This window comes from Triticum aestivum, chromosome 7D (assembly GCF_018294505.1).
Source record: "Triticum aestivum cultivar Chinese Spring chromosome 7D, IWGSC CS RefSeq v2.1, whole genome shotgun sequence".
NCBI classification, from domain to species: Eukaryota; Viridiplantae; Streptophyta; class Magnoliopsida; order Poales; family Poaceae; genus Triticum; species Triticum aestivum.
Genome location: NC_057814.1, coordinates 414,203,712 through 414,225,484, shown reverse-complemented (window position 1 = coordinate 414,225,484; position 21,773 = coordinate 414,203,712). Strand labels below are relative to the sequence as shown.

General features: G+C 48.5%; 1 protein-coding gene across 2 annotated transcripts; it reads left to right on the top strand.

Moving 5' to 3' along the window:
* The first annotated feature begins 1,266 nt into the window (after positions 1-1,266).
* Positions 1,267-10,349, top strand: LOC123164330 (splicing factor SF3a60 homolog). 2 transcript variants are annotated; one of them, XM_044581754.1, is made up of 13 exons: positions 1,267-1,601; positions 1,985-2,173; positions 2,583-2,693; positions 3,199-3,303; positions 3,961-4,103; positions 4,882-4,978; positions 5,264-5,425; positions 5,507-5,578; positions 5,666-5,779; positions 8,335-8,412; positions 8,495-8,618; positions 9,728-9,891; positions 9,981-10,349. In XM_044581754.1, exons 2-13 carry the CDS (start codon positions 2,000-2,002, stop codon positions 10,125-10,127), a joined length of 1,491 nt encoding a protein of 496 aa, XP_044437689.1. In that variant the 5' UTR covers positions 1,267-1,601; positions 1,985-1,999; the 3' UTR covers positions 10,128-10,349. The 2 variants fall into 2 exon arrangements, with proteins under 2 accessions (XP_044437689.1, XP_044437688.1); XM_044581753.1 differs by having other exon boundaries at positions 8,495-8,622; positions 9,733-9,891.
* Positions 10,350-21,773: the final 11,424 nt, after the last annotated feature.

The window sequence follows — 21,773 nt, the reverse complement described above, 5'->3', positions numbered from 1 at the left end:
GGGGGGTGGCGGCGGCTGCGGAGCAGAGGCGAGGGCGAGGGAGACGAGGAGGTTGCGTGCGAGCGCCAGGGAAGGGTGTATCTGGGGGAGAATTCCTCGCGTGATGTGGGTGCGGCGAGCGCCCAACCCCTCCTGCCCACGTGGCTATCGCGAGACATCACCCTTGATGCACACCTTATTGTTTTGGATATTGGTAACACTCTTCCTCAACTAGCAGGAGGTAATCCTAACATATTTGAGAGTTCTTCTGATTCGACGCGGATTTTTGGAACATTGGGGCCAATGCACTTGAAATGAAAAACTAATTTTAGAGAAATAAAAAAAGTTACAATTTTCTAAAACACTTTTGTAACAAACATGGTCTAGTGTAATACTCGTGTGAAAAGTTTCGTGGAGGAATGACTCTCGTGGTATTTTAGAAGGAAAAAACAAAACCGATATTATGTAAAGGTTACAATTCACGTTTTTTGTAATCTCAAAGTTCTTTTTTTGACCCTCGGATCGGTTGCATCTATTTCTTCATGAAACTTTGTACACAAGTGTACTACTTGACCATGTTTGATTTCAAGAAAGAAAGAAAATTTCGACTCTTTTTGAAATTTTTAAACATGTTTTTAGGGTTATTAAACATATATTTTTTCAATTTACGTGCAACGGGACCATGAGACCCATTGTATTTTCGGTCTTGTAATGCACACCTTATTGTTTTGGATATTGGTAACACTCTTCCTCAACTAGCAGGAGGTAATCCTAACATATTTGAGAGTTCTTCTGATCCGACGCGGATTTTTGGAACACTGGGGCCAATGCACTTGAAATGAAAAACTAATTTTAGAGAAATAAAAAAAGTTAAAATTTTCTAAAACACTTTTGTAACAAACATGGTCTAGTGTAATACTCGTGTGAAAAGTTTCGTGGAGGAATGACTCTCGTGGTATTTTAGGAGGAAAAAACAAAACCGATATTATGTAAAGGTTACAATTTACGTTTTTTGTAATCTCAAAGTTCTTTTTTTGACCCTGGGATCGGTTGCATCTATTCCTTCATGAAACTTTGTACACAAGCGCACTACTTGACCATGTTTGATTTCAAGAAAGAAAGAAAATTTCGACTCTTTTTGAAATTTTTAAACATGTTTTTAGGGTTATTAAACATATATTTTTTCAATTTACGTGCAACGGGACCATGAGACCCATTGTATTTTCGGTCTTGTAAATGCTGAAACTGTGTAAGAAGAGCCAGAGTTTGGCGAAATGACGTCGTAATTGCCACCGCCAAGTTACGTACCCCTTCGCCGCCGGGCGCTCTCTGCCCCGACGCAGCCAAAGCCCTCTCCTATCGCCGTTTCCCCCAACCCCGTGCAACCCTAGCCACCACCGCCACCCCGCCGACGGCCGTCGACCGCAGCGAACCTTCCCCGACCCTTTCCCTCCGTACTCCCCGCCGCCCCCCGCGTCGATCCTTTCCCTCCCCATACCCGGCGGCCGTCGACCGATCTCAGCAAGCCGCCCCCGTCGGCCAAGCTCGCCGTCGTACCCCGAGTTCACTCCGAGTCACCTTCCCGCCGCCGCCCGAACGAGTATTCTCCCCCCAGCCCCGAGGTGAGCTCGCCCTGTCCTTCACCGAGCCCCCTCCCCCCGCCGCTGGTTGTTCAACATGCAACATGTTCGCATGGCAGCTGCTAGCCAAAAAATTGATTGTTGTGTGCTGTGTGGTCGCTGTTATGACATGATTTTGTATGAAATGGTGGCTGTTGCCATGATTTTTCTTTGTGTGCAAGTGGCTATGACATGATGAACACAGCTAGGCAAACTGTCAGGCTAGTCTGCACCTCTCCTATGCTTAGGAAAAGAGGAAAATAGCAAGGCAATTCCTAGCAACGACACATCTTTAAAATAGTCAAACTTATCCCCGCATTGGCACTTCTCAGAAATGCAGTATTTCCGTACCCGAATTGTCTCGATACTGATATGCATATCTGTAGGCTGAAGCGGCAGCGATGGCATCGTCAGTGCTGGAGGCCACGCGGGCGGCGCACGAGGACCTCGAGCGGTTAGACCGCCTGGTGGTGCGCGAGCTGCAGCGAGATCCCGCCAATGCCCGCGACCGCCTCTTCCAGTCCCACCGCGTCCACCACATGCTCGACCTCGTCATCTCCACTTCCGACAAGCTCGTACGCCCCTCCCCTCTCCTCTCTCTCGTTTCATGCTTGATTTAGTGGCTATAGCTTAATGCCTGTCTGCCACAGCCAGAGCTCAGTGATGTCGCATCTCTGTTTTCTGTGGTTAGGATTGGTTTTCCAAATTTGCAATATCTTGAATCGAGATTCCTAGGGTTGCTTATGTGTTAGCTCCACTAGTTATTGTCCTGGGGAATTCCAAATTCGAGCTAGACAGATTGATTTTTTGGCTTTATTTTTTACAAGATATGCGCGAGGGTAGTTAAAATCAGTGTATAATATTACAACTTTTAGTATCGTGCTGCTATTTCCCCCCTTTTTGTTGTGAGTGAAGAAGTGCAGTTTGGGAATAGTCTGTTTCTCTTTATAAGGTGAATTTTGCTAAAATGACTTTCTTAATTAGGTTGAAATCTACGAAGACAAGGACGGTGCTAGGAAGGATGAGATCTCCACCCATCTTACCGCGCCGGTGCAAAGCGACATCTTCCCCAAGTACTATGAAAGGCTCAAAGAGGTACATAATCAAAGTGTATCCAGTCTGACTCTACCCAGTAATCACTTAGGCACGCCATGGAATCAGAACAATTCAAAGTGGCAGGACGCTAGCCAGGCCGTCAATGCTGTAGTTTGTTCATGTACCGCCAAAAGCGTTCCATGCTATTGTCGTTTAGTGGATAGTTCTTTTTAATAATTTTATCTCTGGACTCTCATACCAAAGAATTGGATGGTAGAAAACCAAATTATTCAATAACTTGCTAGGTTTTCTTACCGACATGTCAACCCTAAGAAGGCAAAATATTAAGAGTAGAACAAGTTTTATTACGATCCTTGAAAATTAAACTACCAGTGAGTTTTCTGGTTATTTTACACTATGTTGATCTTGCACTTCATGCCAATCAGGACCCCCTGGTCGACATATGTGATGCAAATCAGAACTCAGTTTTATTCGAAAACTTGAACTTCTACTCTTTATTCAGTGGTGATTATTCTTTCATCTACAGTTCGTTGCATGTTTGCAGATCCGTGATTACCATAGACGGAATCACTCTGCCCGTTTCATCAGTGAAACTGACGATTATGAGGAGCTACTAAAGGAGGAACCGGCTATTGAATTCACTGGCGAGGTGCTGTCCAGTACAATTTTCACCTTGATAATCCTGCTTGAGATGATTTGTGCACTGTTTTATCCTAATGCATACCGTGGTTAATCTAATTCTCTTTTGTTGCATAGTTGCGTATTGACTACCCGCAGATGCAAGTTTGTTGTAGTATACATACCTATGTTTATATATTCTATTCTTGAGAAGAAAAATGCATGGCAAACTCATCGTATCGCCTCTATCTAAATTGTCTAGTCCTGCTTCACGCTTCCATACTAAGTTGATTATATTAAGTGCAAAAGTTAGGGTAAATCATCAATAAAGTCTGTCTGCTAAAAACATTGTAGAGCCCTGTAGCACCCTCGTCTTCCTTTTTGTTGCAGTAGTCTTGAACTCGAGGGTATCTCTATTGTGATACGTGTATTTTAATTTCTGCAGGGTTGTTTGGTTCCTCTTGTAGGATCACGGTGCTATGCATGGTAAGATTTAGGTTAATGACAAGATACTAGATGGAGCATGATAAGTTGAGAATCAATTACTGCTCATTTATTGTCATGATTCGCATTATCATGTAGTTCTAATCCACATTGCATGTTCATCCCATTAAATTGTTAATATTTTATATGCTGTTCTGGTCGCAGTTACTTATATTGCTAATGGTCTTGTTCTGCGTTTTGATAGGAGGCATTTGGCCGGTACTTGGACTTACATGAGCTCTACAATGAGTTCATAAATTCCAAGTTTGGATCGCTAATGGAATACTCAGCATATGTTGGCACTTTTGCTCAGACTGAAAAAATCTCGCATAGTCTAAAAGCTACCAGGTACGCTACCAGCATTTTCTCTAAAACCAAGAACATATCTCTTAGCATGAGGTTATCTCAGGATTCCACATCGATCTTAGATATATTTCCCTCCTTTTCTTCTTGGGCTGGTTAGGACTAGGATCGCACTTCCTGACCAAACGAAACCCCAAAAGGCATACCTTTCCAGTCAATCCAGATTGATCAGTATTCTGTATGGTAGGAACAAAAGAACAAAATAATCATGTGTCGATGTTGGCTGCTGCTATAGTTCTGTTTCATAGGCCCAGCAGTGCCAGTTTATTTCTTGTGCGTACCCAATGCAGCAGGGGTTACTGATTACTGGTTGTCTGGTTCATTACTTCACTGCTTCTTACATGTAGACTGTAACTATATCACTTGTAAGGGTTCATTACTTGGTCTCATTTGTCGCTGTGTTATAAAGTTGTCATGTTGTTCGTTCCAGAATTCACAGGAGCAATACCCGAAATCTCTCTACCGAAATAATTTATTAATTACCTGTGAACTGTAATTTCTGCTACCTATCTATTGTACCGACAATACCGTGTTTACCTAACAAACTGAATGGACACCCTTGTTTGGGATGAGAGGAAACATAACAGGTAACTACTAGAGTGGTGGGGTCATAGTAAGACCTGTATTGAAGTACATGTGATTAACCAAAATTTGCTCTTAACACGCCTAACATTTGTTTGATCAACTGTAGTTTTTTAAAGTGTACATACGTTTCTGTAAAGATGATTTATGAACTTATCTTCCGTTTTCTTCAATTTGTCAGGCAATACAAAGAATATTTGGAGCATATTTTGGAATACCTGACGTCATTTATGTATCGTACAGAGCCATTGCAAGATATTGATAAGATTTTTACAAAGGTCAATCCTCTTGACCCTTGTACATTCTACTATGTTTTCTTTCTTCTGTATTCACACCTTGTGTTGTGCATCACTTAAGACTTGTGTTGGGGTTGAGAATATATGCAGATATTACTCATGATCTATCACTGATTCACTGTTATGATTAATTTTAGTGTTGCTGGTGGTGGGGTTGAGAATGTATACGTAACATAGAACTAGAAATAACTACTATCATCTGCATATATGTTCACACTTTCATGGTAAGCAACAACTGACTAGCTAATAGTATCTATGCTTGTGCAGTTGCAAAGTGAGTTCGAAGAACAGTGGGCCAATGGCGAAGTACCTGGATGGGAGAATAAGGGCACAGGGAAAAAATCTGAATCGCAAGAGTCTGCAGTAGACCTCGATTACTACAATACTGTTGAAGAGCTTGTAGAGCTTGGTCCGGAAAAGTTGAAAGAGGTATGATCTTCTAACACAGTTAGTGTTCTATTTTATTTCATCCTTAACTTGGCCTTATTTAATACTGAAACATTTTTCCAGGCTTTAACTGCTCGTGCATTGAAGGGTGGCGGCACTGTTCAACAGCGTGCTAAGCGCCTTTTCTTGCTGAAGGTGACTACTAAACACTCCTGCTAATCTTGTTTATTTTGTGGCTATTTATCAGTTTTAAATTTGCTGCTGATGGTCATATTTTTGCAGCATACACCCTTGGAACAATTGGATCGTAAGCATTTTGCCAAAGGTGATGATTTGAAGAAGGAAATTGCTTTGCTTGAAGTGAAGATGAAGCGCTTATGTGAGATTCTCGATGAGGTCAGCCCTTACTCTTTTTATGTGTTCGCAATGACTTGTGCTTTCAATCACCCATTTCAACATGGGTAAGTTAGTCAAGTCATGACCACACCAGTTTAGTTTGAGGAATGGCCTTGTCCTAGGATAGGCTAGTCCATCGCGGATGCTCCCACCCATTGATTACGAGTCGAGGGACTAGTCGAGATTACTCGCTAGACTAGTCTATGAGTCGCATTCTGGGTGTCGACTAGAAATCTCGTGTAGACTAGTTCGCCGAGTCGAGGAGTCGAAGGACTAGTCGTCCACCTTGAGTCCTTCGTTTACTTTTTTAGGGATTGTGAGGGGATAAGTGAGCCAGCCACCCTGCCCCTTTCCCTCCATTGCTTCTGCTCTCCATGGATCTGTGCTCCTCTGCTCTGGCCCTTTCCCTCCATTGCTTCTGCTCTCCCTGGATCTGCCCCTACGGTCTCCCTCCCTCTGCTGTCTTCTGGCTACTGGATCCGCTCGTCCCTCAGGTTGCAGCAAGCAAGCAAGCACATTAGCAAAGTAATTTCTCCCTTCTCTTCTCTTCTTCCCTTCTTTGATTTGATTTTTACCCACTGCCCTCTTCCTTATTTCGTTTTGTTTGCTTCAGTTTCAAGATCCTTAGGTCTGAACTGCAATGTCTACGCCGGAAATATCTCAAGTAGTGTTTCAGCAGCTGCAGCTCAGGCCAATGAGCAATACGATCCATCGAAGGATCCTGCAAGAAGCCAACTAGGAGAAAGGATCCAACATGGAAATATGCTTATTGGCCTAATCTGCAGGACAAATTGACGCTCCAATGCACTTTTTATAGTATATATTACATATTAATACTAGGTTTTAGTAACTGATTACTGCAAGTTGTGTGCTAGAGTACCATGTAGTCCAGCAGTAGTCTAGACTAGTCATGATTAGTCTATGAGTCTCAACCTTCGAACGACTCGTCGACTCGTAAACGTTGCTCCCACCATGTAATGAGACATCTATTGCTTTATTTGGGCATAGTATGTCATGGTCATGAATAGAAGTACTGGGACCATCTTTTCATGGGATTTTTTATGAGTTGCCGTGAAGTTTATCTGCTTTGATCTTTTGCTTCAGACCTCAGTTGGTGTGACTGTCTAAAATGCCCAAAAGCTGAGCTGCCGTTTGATGATGTGCCCTTGGGTCGAAGGTATTAGTTTCAGAATAATGTTTCCCGCAAGGGATATTACTTAACTGAACATGGAAACATATTGAGGTTTCTGTGGACAGGTACATAATGCATTCCATTCCATTCATGACAGAGATCTGATCCTTGGATCGGAATCCGCATACCAGTATGGAGCTGGCGTCGACATCGGTATAGCGTGGGTCCCGGACGCCCGTCATGCTCAACTTTAAACACAGGACGCGCTACCAAATCATTGCCTTCTTGTCTTTTGATGCTAGTATGAAGTGATTTCCGCAATATGAACTCACCTGAGACTTAAACCACCAAGCGGACAGATCTTATTGCCCCTTCTCTATGTCGGCGCCCTGGCTCTGCGGCCTGGTTTATGCTGGCAGTCACCGCTTTTTTCCTTCCATTTTGTTACACATGCTTTCTCTCGTTATTTTGATTGTTTGAGTCCTGCATTGAACCATAATTCTTGATTTGGGTTGATCTTGAGCGGGATTGTGGAGATCTGTACACCATGAAAACTCTTTTGTGATCATATTTTACCATGTTGAAGCTCTCTTTTGACATATATATTCTCATGTCAGATTCTTTTTCGAGAAACTTATATCTGTCCTGTTCTCAGGAAACTAGTCAGATTCTTTTTTTTTGGCAAAATTTGTCATAAGGTAAGGAGTAACCTACTTTGCCGCAAATCATTAAAAAAAACTGACTCTATAGATAGAACCTAAACTCGCGGGTTAAGGTCTTTAACATAGCTGATGGGATGGTACATCTACTCCCTATCTCACTTCCTCCCATCTTCCAATTACGATTGTAGGCATGTGAAATGTCGTGGTTGTCAATCCATCCTATTCCTCGAAATGAACATCAACATTAAGGACTTAGGTGTCCACTGAGTTCATGACCTCATGTTATTATACAATCTCATATTTGTTAACCTGGAAATTTCCTAACTTACCTCAGAATCTCAGTGTTTATCAACCTATCTAAATTAGATCCTCAGAATGATGTGTAGCAAGTGAAGAAAAAAACGATTGAACAACACCTATCAGGAAGAGAATAGCAAAAGTTGCCATCACCTAAGTGCTGCTGTCACCAATGCCTCGATGTACCTTTTCTATCACGTTCCTTACAAAAGTGATCATTGGTGAACCAAAAGCTCCAACTGTACCATGACTACCCTACAGCTAGATTTTGAACCAACATGTCCATGTGTATGGAATTCTATCATGATCTACTTTTCTTGGCGTGGTTTACAAAAGTTTCCTTTATCTTGGTAGGACTACCAGCCATCGGCATTTTTCACGGCATGTTCTTCAAATTTTATGTCCATTTTCAAGTTTAACCTGGTGCTCATGCCTTGGTAGATTTTATGTTTTTGTGTGTGCAGGTCATTGTAAGAACAAAGGAAAACGCAGAGAAGAAGCTGACTTTGACCTATGAAGAAATGGAAGCAGAACGGGAAGAAGTACTTAAGTTTCTTCTCCTTTTCTTCTATTTACTGAAATACTGTTCTGTTTCTGAACTTCATCTTCTTTAACTTTGTATAGGAAGAAGTACAAGCTGATAGTGAAAGTGATGAAGAAGACCAACAAATCTACAACCCTCTGAAGTTGCCAATGGGTTGGGACGGGAAACCTATCCCCTATTGGCTCTATAAGCTTCACGTCTTGGTCAGGTACCAGCTTTATCATTAACAACTTAATTAGTTATCACACCAGCCTTGTCGTTAACAGCTTAATTAGTTATCACACCAGCCTTGTCGTTAACAGCTTAATTAGTTACTACTCCCTCTGTCCCAAAATAAGTGACTCGACTTTGTACTAACTTTGTACTAGTACAAAGTTAGTACAAAGTCGAGTCACTTATTTTGGGACGGAGGGAGTACTTTTTTTGGATCTTTGGTTAGAGGTCAATGGCTCATCTTACTGTTTGCTGAATATTTCTATGTCATCATGTTAGTAAATTTTCTTCCTACATGAATGTATTGATCATCACTTTATTGTGACACCATTCTATTTGGAAAATAAATCAATTTCCACTATGTTCAGTGACTGCCAATTAATTGATTGATGGGCAGTGGCAACTGGTATAAGGCATGTGCGGTTGGATAGCACAACACGCCACCCCTAGGTTAACCTAGTTTGATTTGTTAGGTTAGTGTCTGGTTTATTGCCAAACTTTTGCAATGCCATACTTTCTTATAGTCTTGTAACCCCACATTTCGGTGGCACATTTCTAGCCAAACATTGCTTAAGTGGTGGCCTTCAATTTGTTAGCTACTCCCTCCGTCCCAAAATTCTTGTCTTAGATTTATCTAGATACAGATGTATCTAAGACAAGAATTTTGGGACGGAGGGAGTACAATTTTTGTGGCTTGCTACAGTTTATAACTGTCAGGTGTGGCGATATGTGGTAGCCATACGAATGTGCCCATATATCAACTAAATGATCTTGGCTCAGCTTTGCTGTGTGTCAACTAATTATATTGTTCTGTAATTTGAGGAAGTGTTGACCGCAAAAAAAGGTTTTACATTTCTCTCTTTCTCTAATACTATTATCAACACAATGTTTGGAGCTACAAAATGGCATGTTATGGAACATGAATGCTAAATCTTAATGTTCGATAGCTTGCACATAGTTTCACCTGTTATTTGTGTTTTGCCTGTGTCAAATATTAAACTCGACTTTGAACATCGATAACATTGTTGCTATTATATGCCCAGACATCACCATCGAGTTTGGTTGTAGACCACTGATGTTTCAACTTTCAACTATCTGTTGTCAGGAATTCAAGTGCGAGATATGTGGTAACATATGTGGTAACCACAGTTACTGGGGGCGAAGGGATTATGAGCGCCATTTCAAGGAGTGGCGCCATCAGCATGGGATGCGATGCCTTGGTATTCCTAATACCAAGAACTTCAACGAAATTACATCCATTGAGGTACACCGACCGCCGTTTGCTATTGTCTTGTTCATGCGATGTCTTGCTTGCCGAGAAGTTGCTTTGACATGCCTGATTTGTGTTGTCAGGAGGCGAAAGCACTGTGGGAGAGGATACAAGCAAAGCAAGGGCTGAACAAGTGGCGGCCAGACTTGGAAGAGGAGTACGAGGACAAGGATGGTAACATCTACAACAAAAAGATGTACACTGACCTGCAGCGCCAAGGCCTGATATAGATATGCGATTCTGGTGCGTTGGGGTTTGGAACGCGGCGCTAAATCCATTGAAACCTGCTGACCTTGATGGTCTCTGCAACTCTGTATTAGCTTGCATTATACTCCAGATGCCGCCAGATGTTACTTGGGAGCTCAACTTCTTCGGGTTACGTTGCATATTATGATCATTCAAAAAATGAAAATGTTACCACGTTTGCTAATCATCAGGCAAATGAAAACAAATCAAGCGATTAGTCGACTTTTCCTAGAGATGAGGGGCAGGGCGCCGGAAATCGGCAAAAACGATAAATTTGACATGTGAACAAAAAGAATTTACAAACTGAACTGTTCTTCACATAGCTGACCCTTTTATGTAGTGCCCGACAGCTAGGCGCCACATGATACCGTGTAGCGCCTAACTGACAGGCGCTACACGCCTTACCTGCGTCGCACACCGGGCTGCCTGAAAATTGATTGACCTGCGTTGCACACCGGGATTGATAAGTTAATGTGCAACGCCTGAGATAAGCATATGCGTAGGGATCGCGTTATTTGGTGCGTTGGTTTCATAGCTCTGAATCTCGGGATGTGTGATGGGCTAGTAGATTAAGCAGTGCACACGCATGGGTTCCTGTCTATGATCTATGGGGCTACTCTTGATACAGTACGTCCCTATCAAGAATCTTGATACAGTACGTCCCTATCAAGAATCAGCTTTTTCTTAGTTGGATCTTCTATATTCGTGTGCTGTTGAAATACCTTGAGTCGGCCACGAAAGATCCCTGAAGTTTTATCTCACAATGCACACCTGACCCCACATGCGTGAGACATATTCATGTGTCCTTGTTTTTGTAGTAGCACATGTAAAATTAATCCAGAGTTGTATCATTATTTATTTATTTTTTACTTTTTATGTATCGAATTATTATTGTTTCCACTGCATTTTTCATTCATTTCTAACTTTTGTATGGTATTATCACTCTTTTTCCATTATGCAGATGTGTATACAAATGACGCAAACAATTTCTACCAAGTGTTCAAAAACAATAAGTTGTAAATCATAAATGTTGAGCTTTCTATGAGCAAGTGCCACTTGGTGAAGACACGTGAGAGAGAGGCGTTCAGGCGCCCAAGTCGGACATGTGGTGTCATGGGTTCCTGAGATTTTTGTCTGGTATTATTGTCTCCTTGTGTGCTGTGTACAGCAGTGGAGAACAGTGTCCTAGGGCCTCATATATATATCACACGTGCATGTGCCAATTAACTGATGCATGCAAACTGATGCTACACGTAAACGTCTTTGACTAGGCATAGCGCCGCACGGACGTATATGCACCGGTGCAACGCCTAGACGCTGGGCGCTATATTGTATAGTGTGACGCCTAGTTTTCAGGCGTTGCACATTGACTTAGAGCATCTCCAGCCGCATCCTTAACAGGTCCTTCAGGTGATTTTTTAGCGCCGGCACCCAAAATTCGGCCCAGTCGCATCCCAGGAGCCTGTTTTTCGTCGGTTTGGGCCGAAACTGATGCCGGCGGACCCAGACTGAACCCGACGCATTGGGGGGCGCCCAGAGGCGCCGGTGCAATCGTTTTTGGGCGCGAAAAAATGGCGGGCCCGCCGAGTCAGCGACCCCCGCGCCTCGTCGTCCTCATCGCCTCGGTTTCCCGCGCGGAATCAATGCCAAGGCTGCCGCCGGTCAGCCTTCCATTGATTCCTCATGGGCGGCGCGGCGTGGCGACGCACCACCTCCCGCCACGCGTACACACGGCGCCCACACCCCCGGCCGGTATATAAGCAGCGCCTCCCTTCGCCTGTGGCCTCACCCCGCCCACAACCGCCGAGCTCTCTCTCCCCGTGCGCCGCCGCCGCCGATGTTCCTCCCCTCTCTCCCCGTGCCCAGCCGTGACGATGGGCGAGAGGTTCCCCAGCGATGGGGCGGCGGCCAATGGCTTCGGCCGCCGCTCATTGCACGAGTGAGAAGCCTACCTGCTATTCGAGGCCAACGTCCTGTCGCCTCCCGACATGCGCGCGCCGGGGCGGTGGAAGCTCAGCGCCGGTGGCGTCCCCATTCTCCCACGGCCTTACGTCACCGCGCGCGCCGACTACTTCGCCGACAAGGTCGACCGCGTGAGGGCGTCGCTGACGGAGGAGCAGCGAGCCCTCCCACAGTACGCCGCCGGCAACCACGAAGCGTGGACGGCTGGCCTCCACCAACGGGGCGCCGGTGGTGCGGGCGACCAAGAACAGCTAGGGCCGCCACCTGTGGTGGGGCGCCCCCAGCCGCACTCTCCACGCCGTCCCCCAGCACCTCGAGGGCGGCAACGACCCGTCGTTGACGTACCCAGCCGCCCCGGTCCCCCGTCGGAGCGGCGGCCAATGGATGCCGAGAAGGGCCGGCTCCTCTTCTTCCTCCTCCCGCTCGTCCTCCCACTCCTCCGGGTCGTCGGTGGTGTTCGGCATCAAGGCCGAGCCCGCGGAGACGCGGCTCGGCCGGCGCACCCTTAGCGCCGGCATCGTCATCAACGAGGGCGGGCGCGCCTCCTCCTCGGCTCCTCCCTGCTTCGTCAAGCCAAAGACGGAGCCGGGGCTCGCCGGCGTGAAGACAGAGACAGGGCTCGCCGGCGTGAAGACGGAGCCAGGGCCCGACGATGCGGCGGCCTTGAAGTGGACGCGCGAAGACTGGAGCGAACGGAGCTGGAGCGCCAGTGCCGCGCCTTTGAGCAGTTCGCCGCTCGACGCCGTGGCCGCGACGAGGGAGGCGACGATGACGCGCCACCACCGGTCCGCCAGGGCGACCCCGGGCAGGGGTCCAGCAGGGGTGGCCGCGTGAAGGAGGAGAAGGATGACGAGGACAACGGCGGCAGCGGCGGCGACTTCGTCTCTCTCAGCGCGTTATTCGGCCTGTAGTCGCGGCCTCTTTGTTTTTTTCTAAGTATTTATCTATGTAGAAAACTATTTCAGTTCGCCAAAGTAATGTACTGTTTCACCGAATATTTGTCCCGTTCGCCGAATTTTAGTCAAATAAATGTTCAAAAAAGTTTAAAACAAGCACCTGGGGCCGACCCTGGGGTGTCGGCTGGGAACCCGATCGCCCCCAGGCCGATTTTAGCGCCGGTTCGCCCCCAGGCGGCGATTTTTCGAGCCGCCTGGGGGCCAACGGCTGGAGATGCTCTTAGAATCTTTAGGAAGCCCGGGGTGCGACGTTGGTTAGGCATGTAGTGCCAGTCAGTTAGGCGTTGCACGGTGTAGTGTGACGCCTAGCTGTCGGACGCTACACAAAAGGGTCAGCAAAGTGAATTTTTTTCAATAACAGTTCACTTTGTGAATTCTTTCGTCCACATGTCAAATTTGTCGTTTTTGCCCCGAAAATCGACTGAAATGGCCAACCGAAGAAGATACATCGGCATAGGCCTCCCAAATATAAGGCCAACTACAGCGCATGACCCCAAACAGCGGACGTCCGTTTGGTCTGAATTCTATCCGTTTGTGTAGGGCAATAGGGTCGTGTCCGGGCCATTTCTGTGATGTGGTGGCCGTGCGCCCAACGCGCGGACGCATCCCGGCCGCATCCTGTCTGCCTCCTTTTTCAAATGCCAATTTTCGAATAAACCACACCCTAGTTCATGCCAGCGGACCTAGTTCACATTGGCAACACGACCCGCCTACACGTCCTCGCCGGCAACACATCCAGCGGCCGGCAACAGAGCCAGCCTACAAAATGAATAGTTTTGTCGCCAGCAACACAGCCAGCCCCCAAAATGAATAGGTTTCTCGCCGGCGGCCGGCACCCATGCTAGCCTCCAAAAAGAATGGCCAAGGCCAAACAGACGACCTAGTTCAGGCCGTCGGCGTTGAACATCTTCTTCTGCCTTGCCTCGAACCAGCTCCTCGTCTTCTCGCTCATCTTGGTCAAGTCCACGCTCATGTCGCTAGGGCTGTCGGTGTCAAAACCGGCGGATCTCGGGTAGGGGGTCCCGAACTGTGCGTCTAAGGCCGATGGTAACAGGAGACAAGGGACGCGATGTTTACCCAGGTTTGGGCCCTCTCTATGGAGGTAATACCCTACTTCCTGCTTGATTGATCTTGATGAATATGAGTATTACAAGAGTTGATCTACCACGAGATTGAGATGGCTAAACCCTAAAAGCCTAGCCTGTATGACTATGGTAATGAGTATATATCCCTCCGTACTAAGTCCTCCGATTTATATAGACACCGGGAGGATCTAGGGTTACACAAGGTCGGTTACAAAGAAAGGAATCTACATATTCAGTCGCCAAGCTTGCCTTCCACGCCAAGGAGAGTCCCATCCGGACACGGGTGCAGTCTTCGGTCTTCGTATCTTCACAGCCCATCAGTCCGGCCCATGGCTAACTGGCCGGACGCCCGAGGACCCCTTAGTCCAGGACTCCCTCAGTAGCCCCTGAACCCGGCTTTAATGATAGGGTATCCGGCGCGTAGGTCTGTCTTCGGCATTGCAAGGCGGGTTCCTCCTTCCGAACTCCAAGATAGTCCTCGGACGTATTGAACGTATCCGGACCTGCAACATACACACCACACACAACTGTAGAGAGAATATAATTTTACACGAGTCCAATCCGCTGACAACTTTCTGTAACATGACATCACATCTGTCCAGTCATAATTTCGAACCGTTTTTCGTCTACCGCTCCATGTTTCGAGACGTGGTTGCCATTGGCACGTCTTGTCAAAGCAGAGATCGTGTCCCCTTATTGCGGGATACTCATCAATACGGGCGTGGGTAACCCAAACGTACCATTTACACAGTCCTTGGGAATAGGCGAGTTTTGAGGCGAGTGGGGAGGCGTTCATTATTCACTGCCTTTATAAGGGGATAAGGATTCCCCCTTCTTCTCCCACGCCTTCTCTCTTCCTCCGCCCTTCCAATCTTGAGCTCCAGCGCCCAAGCTCTCATCTTCTTCCCACTCAAAGCTAGCACTCAACCATGTCCGGATCCGGAGGTCAAGGCAAGTGGATGGTCTCCTCCGTCAAGGAGAAGGACATTACTGAGCTTCGGGCGGCCGGGTACTTGGCGAAGGAAATCGCCCACCGTCTGCCGGCCCAGGGACTAGTCGGCCCCACGCCGAAGCCCAACGAGAGGGTGGTATTCATCCCTCATTTCTTCTGCGGGCTAGGGTTTCCACTCCACCCTTTCGTCCGTGGGCTGATGTACTATTACGGGATAGACTTCCATGATCTGTCCCCGAACTCCTTCCTCAACATCTTGGCGTTCATCGTCGTGTGTGAGGCCTTCCTCCGCATCCAACCCCACTTCGGGTTGTGGCTCAAAGTCTTCAACGTGAAGCCGAAGGTGGTGGATGGCCAGCACGCGGAGTGCGGAGGAGCCATGGTGAGTAAGCTGTCCAATGTCTCCTGGCCGAAAGGCACTTTCGTGGAGGCTGTCAAGGAATGGCAGAAACAATGGTTCTACCTTACAGAACCCCGCGGCGCCAACTGGGCCGTAGCTGCCGAATTCAACTCCGGTGCTCCAAAGCAGCTCACCTCCTGGGTCGAGAAGAGCCCGAACTGGTGTTCGCCAGACGAGCTGATAGCGCTGCAGACGCGCGTTCAAAGCATGGTGGACAAGGATGTCAAACTTGTCGATATAATCTAGGTGATGCTAGTTCGCCGGATTCTCCCGTGCCAAAGCCAAAGCCTCCCGCTATGGAAGTTCAATCCGAAGAAGCACCATACCCTGAAGAGGCTCTTCAAGACCACTCACAAAGGTGCTTGGAAGTTGCTCTTCAAGGGCAACGAGATTCCGCCAGCCACGGATTCGGACTGTGGGCACGACATTAACCACCCCGCCAGCGAGGTGAGTTTCCAACGCGTCCTCTACTTGTTTGCTTTAAGGAGGATATATGAACGTTTATTGTCATTGCTTCTTCAGGAATGGATGGAGAGGGCGAAGCGAATCCAGTGTCCGGCTCCGCTACTTGAAGAACTAGTCATTCCGCATTTAGCGAAGATGCTGGTGCCGGTGCCCTATAACGCGCCGGCAAAGAAGGCCAAGGGGAAGGCCAAGGGGGGTCCGGAGTGGCCCCCATCGCAAGGGCGCTTCGGACGCGACGTCCGAAGACAAGACCCGCTCCTCCGCCGCCAAAGATGACAACGATGAGGAGGAGGAGGACAACCCTCCCCCTGATGAGGGAAGGAAGAAGAGAGCGGCCTCCACGAACCTGGAGGCGGGGACGTCCAAGAAAGGGAAGGGCTCCTTCGCGGATAACTCCGCGTGGGACGTCGGCAGCAGTCCGGAGCGACACCCCCGCACTAAGCCTCCAGCTGCATCGTAAGTGCTATGACTCCCGCATACCCATATGTCCAGCCTCTCCTCTTCAATGTATTGACATGGTTAATTATGCTATTGCAGTCCGGCCCGCGACAGCTCCCAGCAATCCTCATCAAGAGGTTCGTTGGACTCAAAGGAGATGGCCAGCGAGACACCGCCAGCCGCTTACTCTCCCAAGGCCAAAGGAGACGACGAGGTGCTCTCCCAACGGACCTTCCCAGGCCGGGGGGAGGCTCAAGAGGCGCCCGAAGGCGAAGCCCCCGTCGCCGAACACCAGGGGGAACCAATCCCCCTGGAGATTGGGGAGGAGGGCCGTACTCAGTTCGGCCCTCAACCGGACTTGATTCCGGAGACCGATACGGCTCCGGAATCCGGCACGCAACCTCCTTCGAAAGAAGGGGGTATGCCTATCCCACCGGTGACCCCTGTCCAACTAGGGGCACCAGATAATCTACTGGAAGCGCTGCGAGGCGCTTCCATTGTGGATGAGCACCGTGTTCTTATGGATGACCCCTGTCCAAGAGCGGACTAACCGAAGCCTGCAGCAGCCTGCTGACAGGTTTTGAGGTAAGCGACGAAAAAGAGAAAATCCCAATATAGACAGTAGCCCCTGAGACACTGTCCGGTGTTTCGAAAAGAAAAAACCGGACAGAGGATCAATCCTTTATTGTAGGAAACTAACTAAATTGGTCGGGAATGAATATGCAGGCGTCGCTGCTGGCCGCGGACTCACATGCTGCCGAAGTCTCCGAGCTAAAGCGGAGGCTGGAGTAGGCCGGGGAGGAGCTTGGCCAGGTGAAGAGGCAGCTCAAGAAGAATCAAGGTATGTAATAACCCGGGAAATACTCGAAAAGAGTAAGATGATATATATTGACCGAAGTGTCATGATATGTATAGGAGCAACGACCGAGGTCGAGGCCCTGAAGAAGGCCCTGGCCGAAGCCGAGGGGAAGGCTGTCAAGGAGCAGGCCGCCCGTAAGAAGCTCAAGGCCTGGGTCAACGAGGTCCAACAGGAGCTCCAGGACGCGGTGAGGAAGTGCGAGACCTTGGAGCGCGATGCGTCGGTTCGAGAGACCGAACTCGCCAAGGCTCGTCAGGGCGCGGAGACAGCCCAGAATGAGGCCCAGGGTGCCCTCCAAGAGATCCAGGAGGCCAAGAAGATCGTGGCGGGTAAGGCATTTAGTATGCAAAGCAAGTATATGAAGAAGGAGTATTTTTTACTAACCCGGATTCGAAGTTCTCCAAGAGCCTTCGTAGATCTGCCGCACAGTGTGTCCGATGCTGCGGAGTTCTTTCGAGCCGAAGAAGGGAGCTCCACGGAGAAATTGTTCTGGTCGCAGTATCTTGCGCCAGAGCATCCCGTGCCCTTCACCGATCGACTGAAACAGCTGGTGGAGCTGCATAGGGTGACCGAACTAGCCATGAAGGATTTGATAATCCGGCTGTGGCCAGCCGAAGCTATGCCCGGCAGCTACTCCGGATTCGTGAAGCTGTTGGTGAACGCCTGTCCTCGGCTGGACATCGTCAAGCGATCGGCCTGTATTGAAGGTGCACGCATGGCCTTCGCCCGTTGCAAGATGTGGTGGGCGAAGATGGACGCCGTCGAGCTGACCAAGGGGCCGCCAGAGGGCAAGGAGCACCGCACACCCGAGCACTATTTTGCGGATGTCCTAGATGGGTCTCTCATTGCAGCAGCGTAGTGTGGGCAAGACATTATTTTCAAATGAATATGTTCATGTTGTCTTTGCCTGGAATGATGACATGAAGTCGGTTTGTAATATAATGCTTGTTATGTTTTAATTTTTTCCTCCTGGGAGGCCGTGTTGTATGAAATCTGAGGGTTGGCCTGTCGTCGGCTTCTGCCCCCACGTAGGTAGTACGGAGGTGTTCGGGATGGAATCTAAACAATCTTGATCCAATTATATGGTCCTTGAAGGAGTTGTTTAGCGCAACGAACCAGGCAATCAGACTATGCGGCTTGAACGCCCTCACTTAACCATAGGAGTTTTACAATAAAACATGTGCGCAGCCCCTAGTATTCGAACCAGAGTGCTATGAGCGTCTGATCAGGAAGTGCCGATCCTTCGCATAATGCGGGAGAAATCTCCAACGATTTGCAACCTCCGAACAGCTGACCGGCTCTCGCCGTATCATGACAGTCAATTTTCGGCTTTCTCTACTGAGGTGCTCCTTTGGATAAACCAGGGCACAATCGCAGTAGTTATCCCTTTACTACCTTAGCCAATATAGTGGAACGTAAGGTAGCAAGCACAGGAGCCGGGCAACCCAACTATTGACCAAAGACATGATTCGGAGCCAATGCATATAATGCTAAATTCGGGGTGCCGAACTATACTGTAGAAGTGTTCGGACTTTTGTTGCCATGTTGTGGGGCGCTATGAAGCCCCTGGCAAGTTGGAATGCGCCGATTGTACAGGTGCTATCTGATAGAATTACCAGAAAGGAAAAAAGGAAAAAAGGAAGAAGCCGTGGTAAGCTAAAGCCGTGGAAACTTGGACCACAAACTGTTTCTACTATAATTTCATTGGTGCGTTAAAGCGCATTTATACAAGTAGTGCGATAAGCTGAAAGGCTATTTACTATGCCTTCACCAAGAGAGAGCTGCATATGGGTCCTGAAGATAGGTAAAGGGATCGTTAAAGAGACCACCTAAGAGTTTTCCAGTACGTCCATGCTTCTTGTTGTCTTGGTGTTTTTGTCCTTCAAGCGGACCGATGATCAGGCCGCCAGGAAAGGCCTGAAAAAATAAAAAAATAAAAGAAGAAAGGGAAATAGTGAAAGTATGAGTGTCCGGTGTCGGTGTCAAAACCGGCGGATCTCGGGTAGGGGGTCCCGAACTGTGCGTTTAGGATCGATGGTAACAGGAGACGGGGGACACAATGTTTACCCAGGTTTGGGCCCTCTCTATGGAGGTAATACCCTACTTCCTGCTTGATTGATCTTGATGAATATGAGTGTTACAAGAATTGATCTACCACGAGATCGTAATGGCTAAACCCTAGAAGTCTAGCCTATGAGTATATGGTAATGAATCTGTCCTATCCGGACTATGCTCTCCGGTTTATATAGACACCGGAGAGATCTAGGGTTACATGAGGCCGGTTACATAGGAGGAGATCTTCATAATAGGTCGCCTAGCTTGCCTTCCACGCCAAGTAGAGTCCAATCCGGACACGGGTATTGTCTTCGGCCTTTGTATCTTCATAGCCCATCAGTCCGGCCCATGGATAACAGGCCGGACGCTCGAGGACCCCTTAGTCTAGAACTCCCTCAGTAGCCCCTGAACCTGGCTTCAAAGACGAGGAGTTTGGCGCGCAGATTATCTTCGGCATTGCAAGGCGGGTTCCCTTCTTCCGAACTCCAGGATAGTCTTCAGATGTGATTATTGTATCCGGACCTGTAACACACTCCACACACAACCGCAGAGAGAATACAATATTTGCATGAGTGTGATCTACTGACAGCTTTTTACAACACGACGTATGCCTGTCCGGCCATAATCGAACCGTTTTTTTATCTGCCATCCCACGTTTCAAAACGCGGTTGCTACTGGCACGTCTTGTCGAAGAAGAGATCGTGTCCCCCTATCGCGGGATTCTCGTCAATGCGGGCATGGGTAACCCAACCTCGCCGTTTGCACGGCCCTTGGGAATAGGCGAGTTTAAGGCGAGTGGGGAGGCGCTTGACATTCACGGCCTCTATAAGGAGGTAAGGATTCCCTTCTTTCACCCACGCCCTTTCTCTTCCTCAGCCCTTCCGTCCTTGAGCTCCAGCGCCCAAGCTTTAGCTTTTCCTTTGTTCGAGAAAGTACTTCGAAGATGTCCGGATCCGGAGCTGGAGGTAAGTGGATGACCTCTTCTGTCAAGAAGAAGGATATCAAGGAGCTCCGGGAGGCCGGATATCTGGCCAAAGAGATCGCTCATCGACTCCCGGCCAAGGAACAGATCGTCCCCACTTCCGAGCCCCACGAGAGGGTTGTGTTTCTTACACATTTCATCCGCGGGCTTGGGTTCCCTCTTCACCCATTCGTCCACGGGTTGATGTTTTACTATGGGTTGGATTTTCATGACCTAGCCCCCAACTTCATCCTCAACATTCCGGCGTTTATCGTCGTCTGTGAGGCTTTTCTCCGCATCCCGCCCCACTTCGGCCTGTGGCTGAAGACCTTCAATGTGAGGCCGAAAGTAGTGCGCGGTCAACAAGCAGAGAGCGGAGGCGCTATGGTGGGCAAGATGCCCAACGTCACCTGGCCCGAAGGTTCGTTTGCAGAGACGGTGAAGGGGTGGCAATCGGGGTGGTTCTACATCACCGAGCCGTGCGACGATGACTGGTTGGCGGCCCCCGAATTCCGATCCGGAATCCCGATGCGGCTCACCTCCTGGCAAGAGAGGGGCCTAACCTGGGGTCCCTCGGACGAGCTGACTGGGCTCCAGACATGCATCCAGAACATGATAGAAAGGAAAATCAAGCTCGTCAACGTGGTCCAGGTCATGCTTATTTGTCGGGTCCTTCCGTGCCAATGCCGAACTTGTAATTTGTGGGAGTTCGAGCCGACCAAGCACCAGACGCTACTGGAGCTCTTCGACACGACGCACGAAGAAATCTGGAAGGTGCTCTTCAAGGCCGGCGAGACGCCACCGCCTACGACCGAAGTCCGCGGGCTTAGCCTAAAGCGCCAGCCCAACCCGATCAGTTCCTTTAATGTTTTCAAGGAGTATCCCCTACCAGCACATTTTGAGAGGAAATTTAAGCTTCCTTCCCCTATTTTCAGGCCTGGATTAAGTTGGCCGAGGAGATTAACTGTCCGGCTCCGCTGCCTGAGGACCAAGTGTTGTTCCCTGCACCTTATGAGGTGCCGGAGAAGACGGCTAAGAAGGCGACCCAAGGGGCCAAGAAGGGCCTTCACCGGAGAAACACTCCGGAGGAGACGTCCGGAAGCGAGACTTCCTCTTCGTCCGCTGACGACGGCGATGAAGAGGAAGAAGAAAACGACTCCCCACCTGAAGCGGGGAGGAAGAGGAGAGCGGCCCCCACAAGCCCGGAGGCGAAAGCGCCTAAGAGGGTTAAAGGCTCCCTCGCGGATAACTCCACGTGGGATGTTGACAGCAGTCTGGAACGACCTCGCCGGACCAAGCCTTGGGCCGCTTCGTAAGTACCAGAATTCGCAAATGTCTGGCTTTTCCGGTTTGCAATATTGACATATTGTAAACTTTGTCCTTGCAGTCCGGCGCGCGATGGCTCTCCGCGATCCTCGACAGAGGATTCGCTGGACACGGAGGAGATGGCTAGCATGTCTCCGCCACCTGCTCATTCCATCTCACCCAAGGGTGATG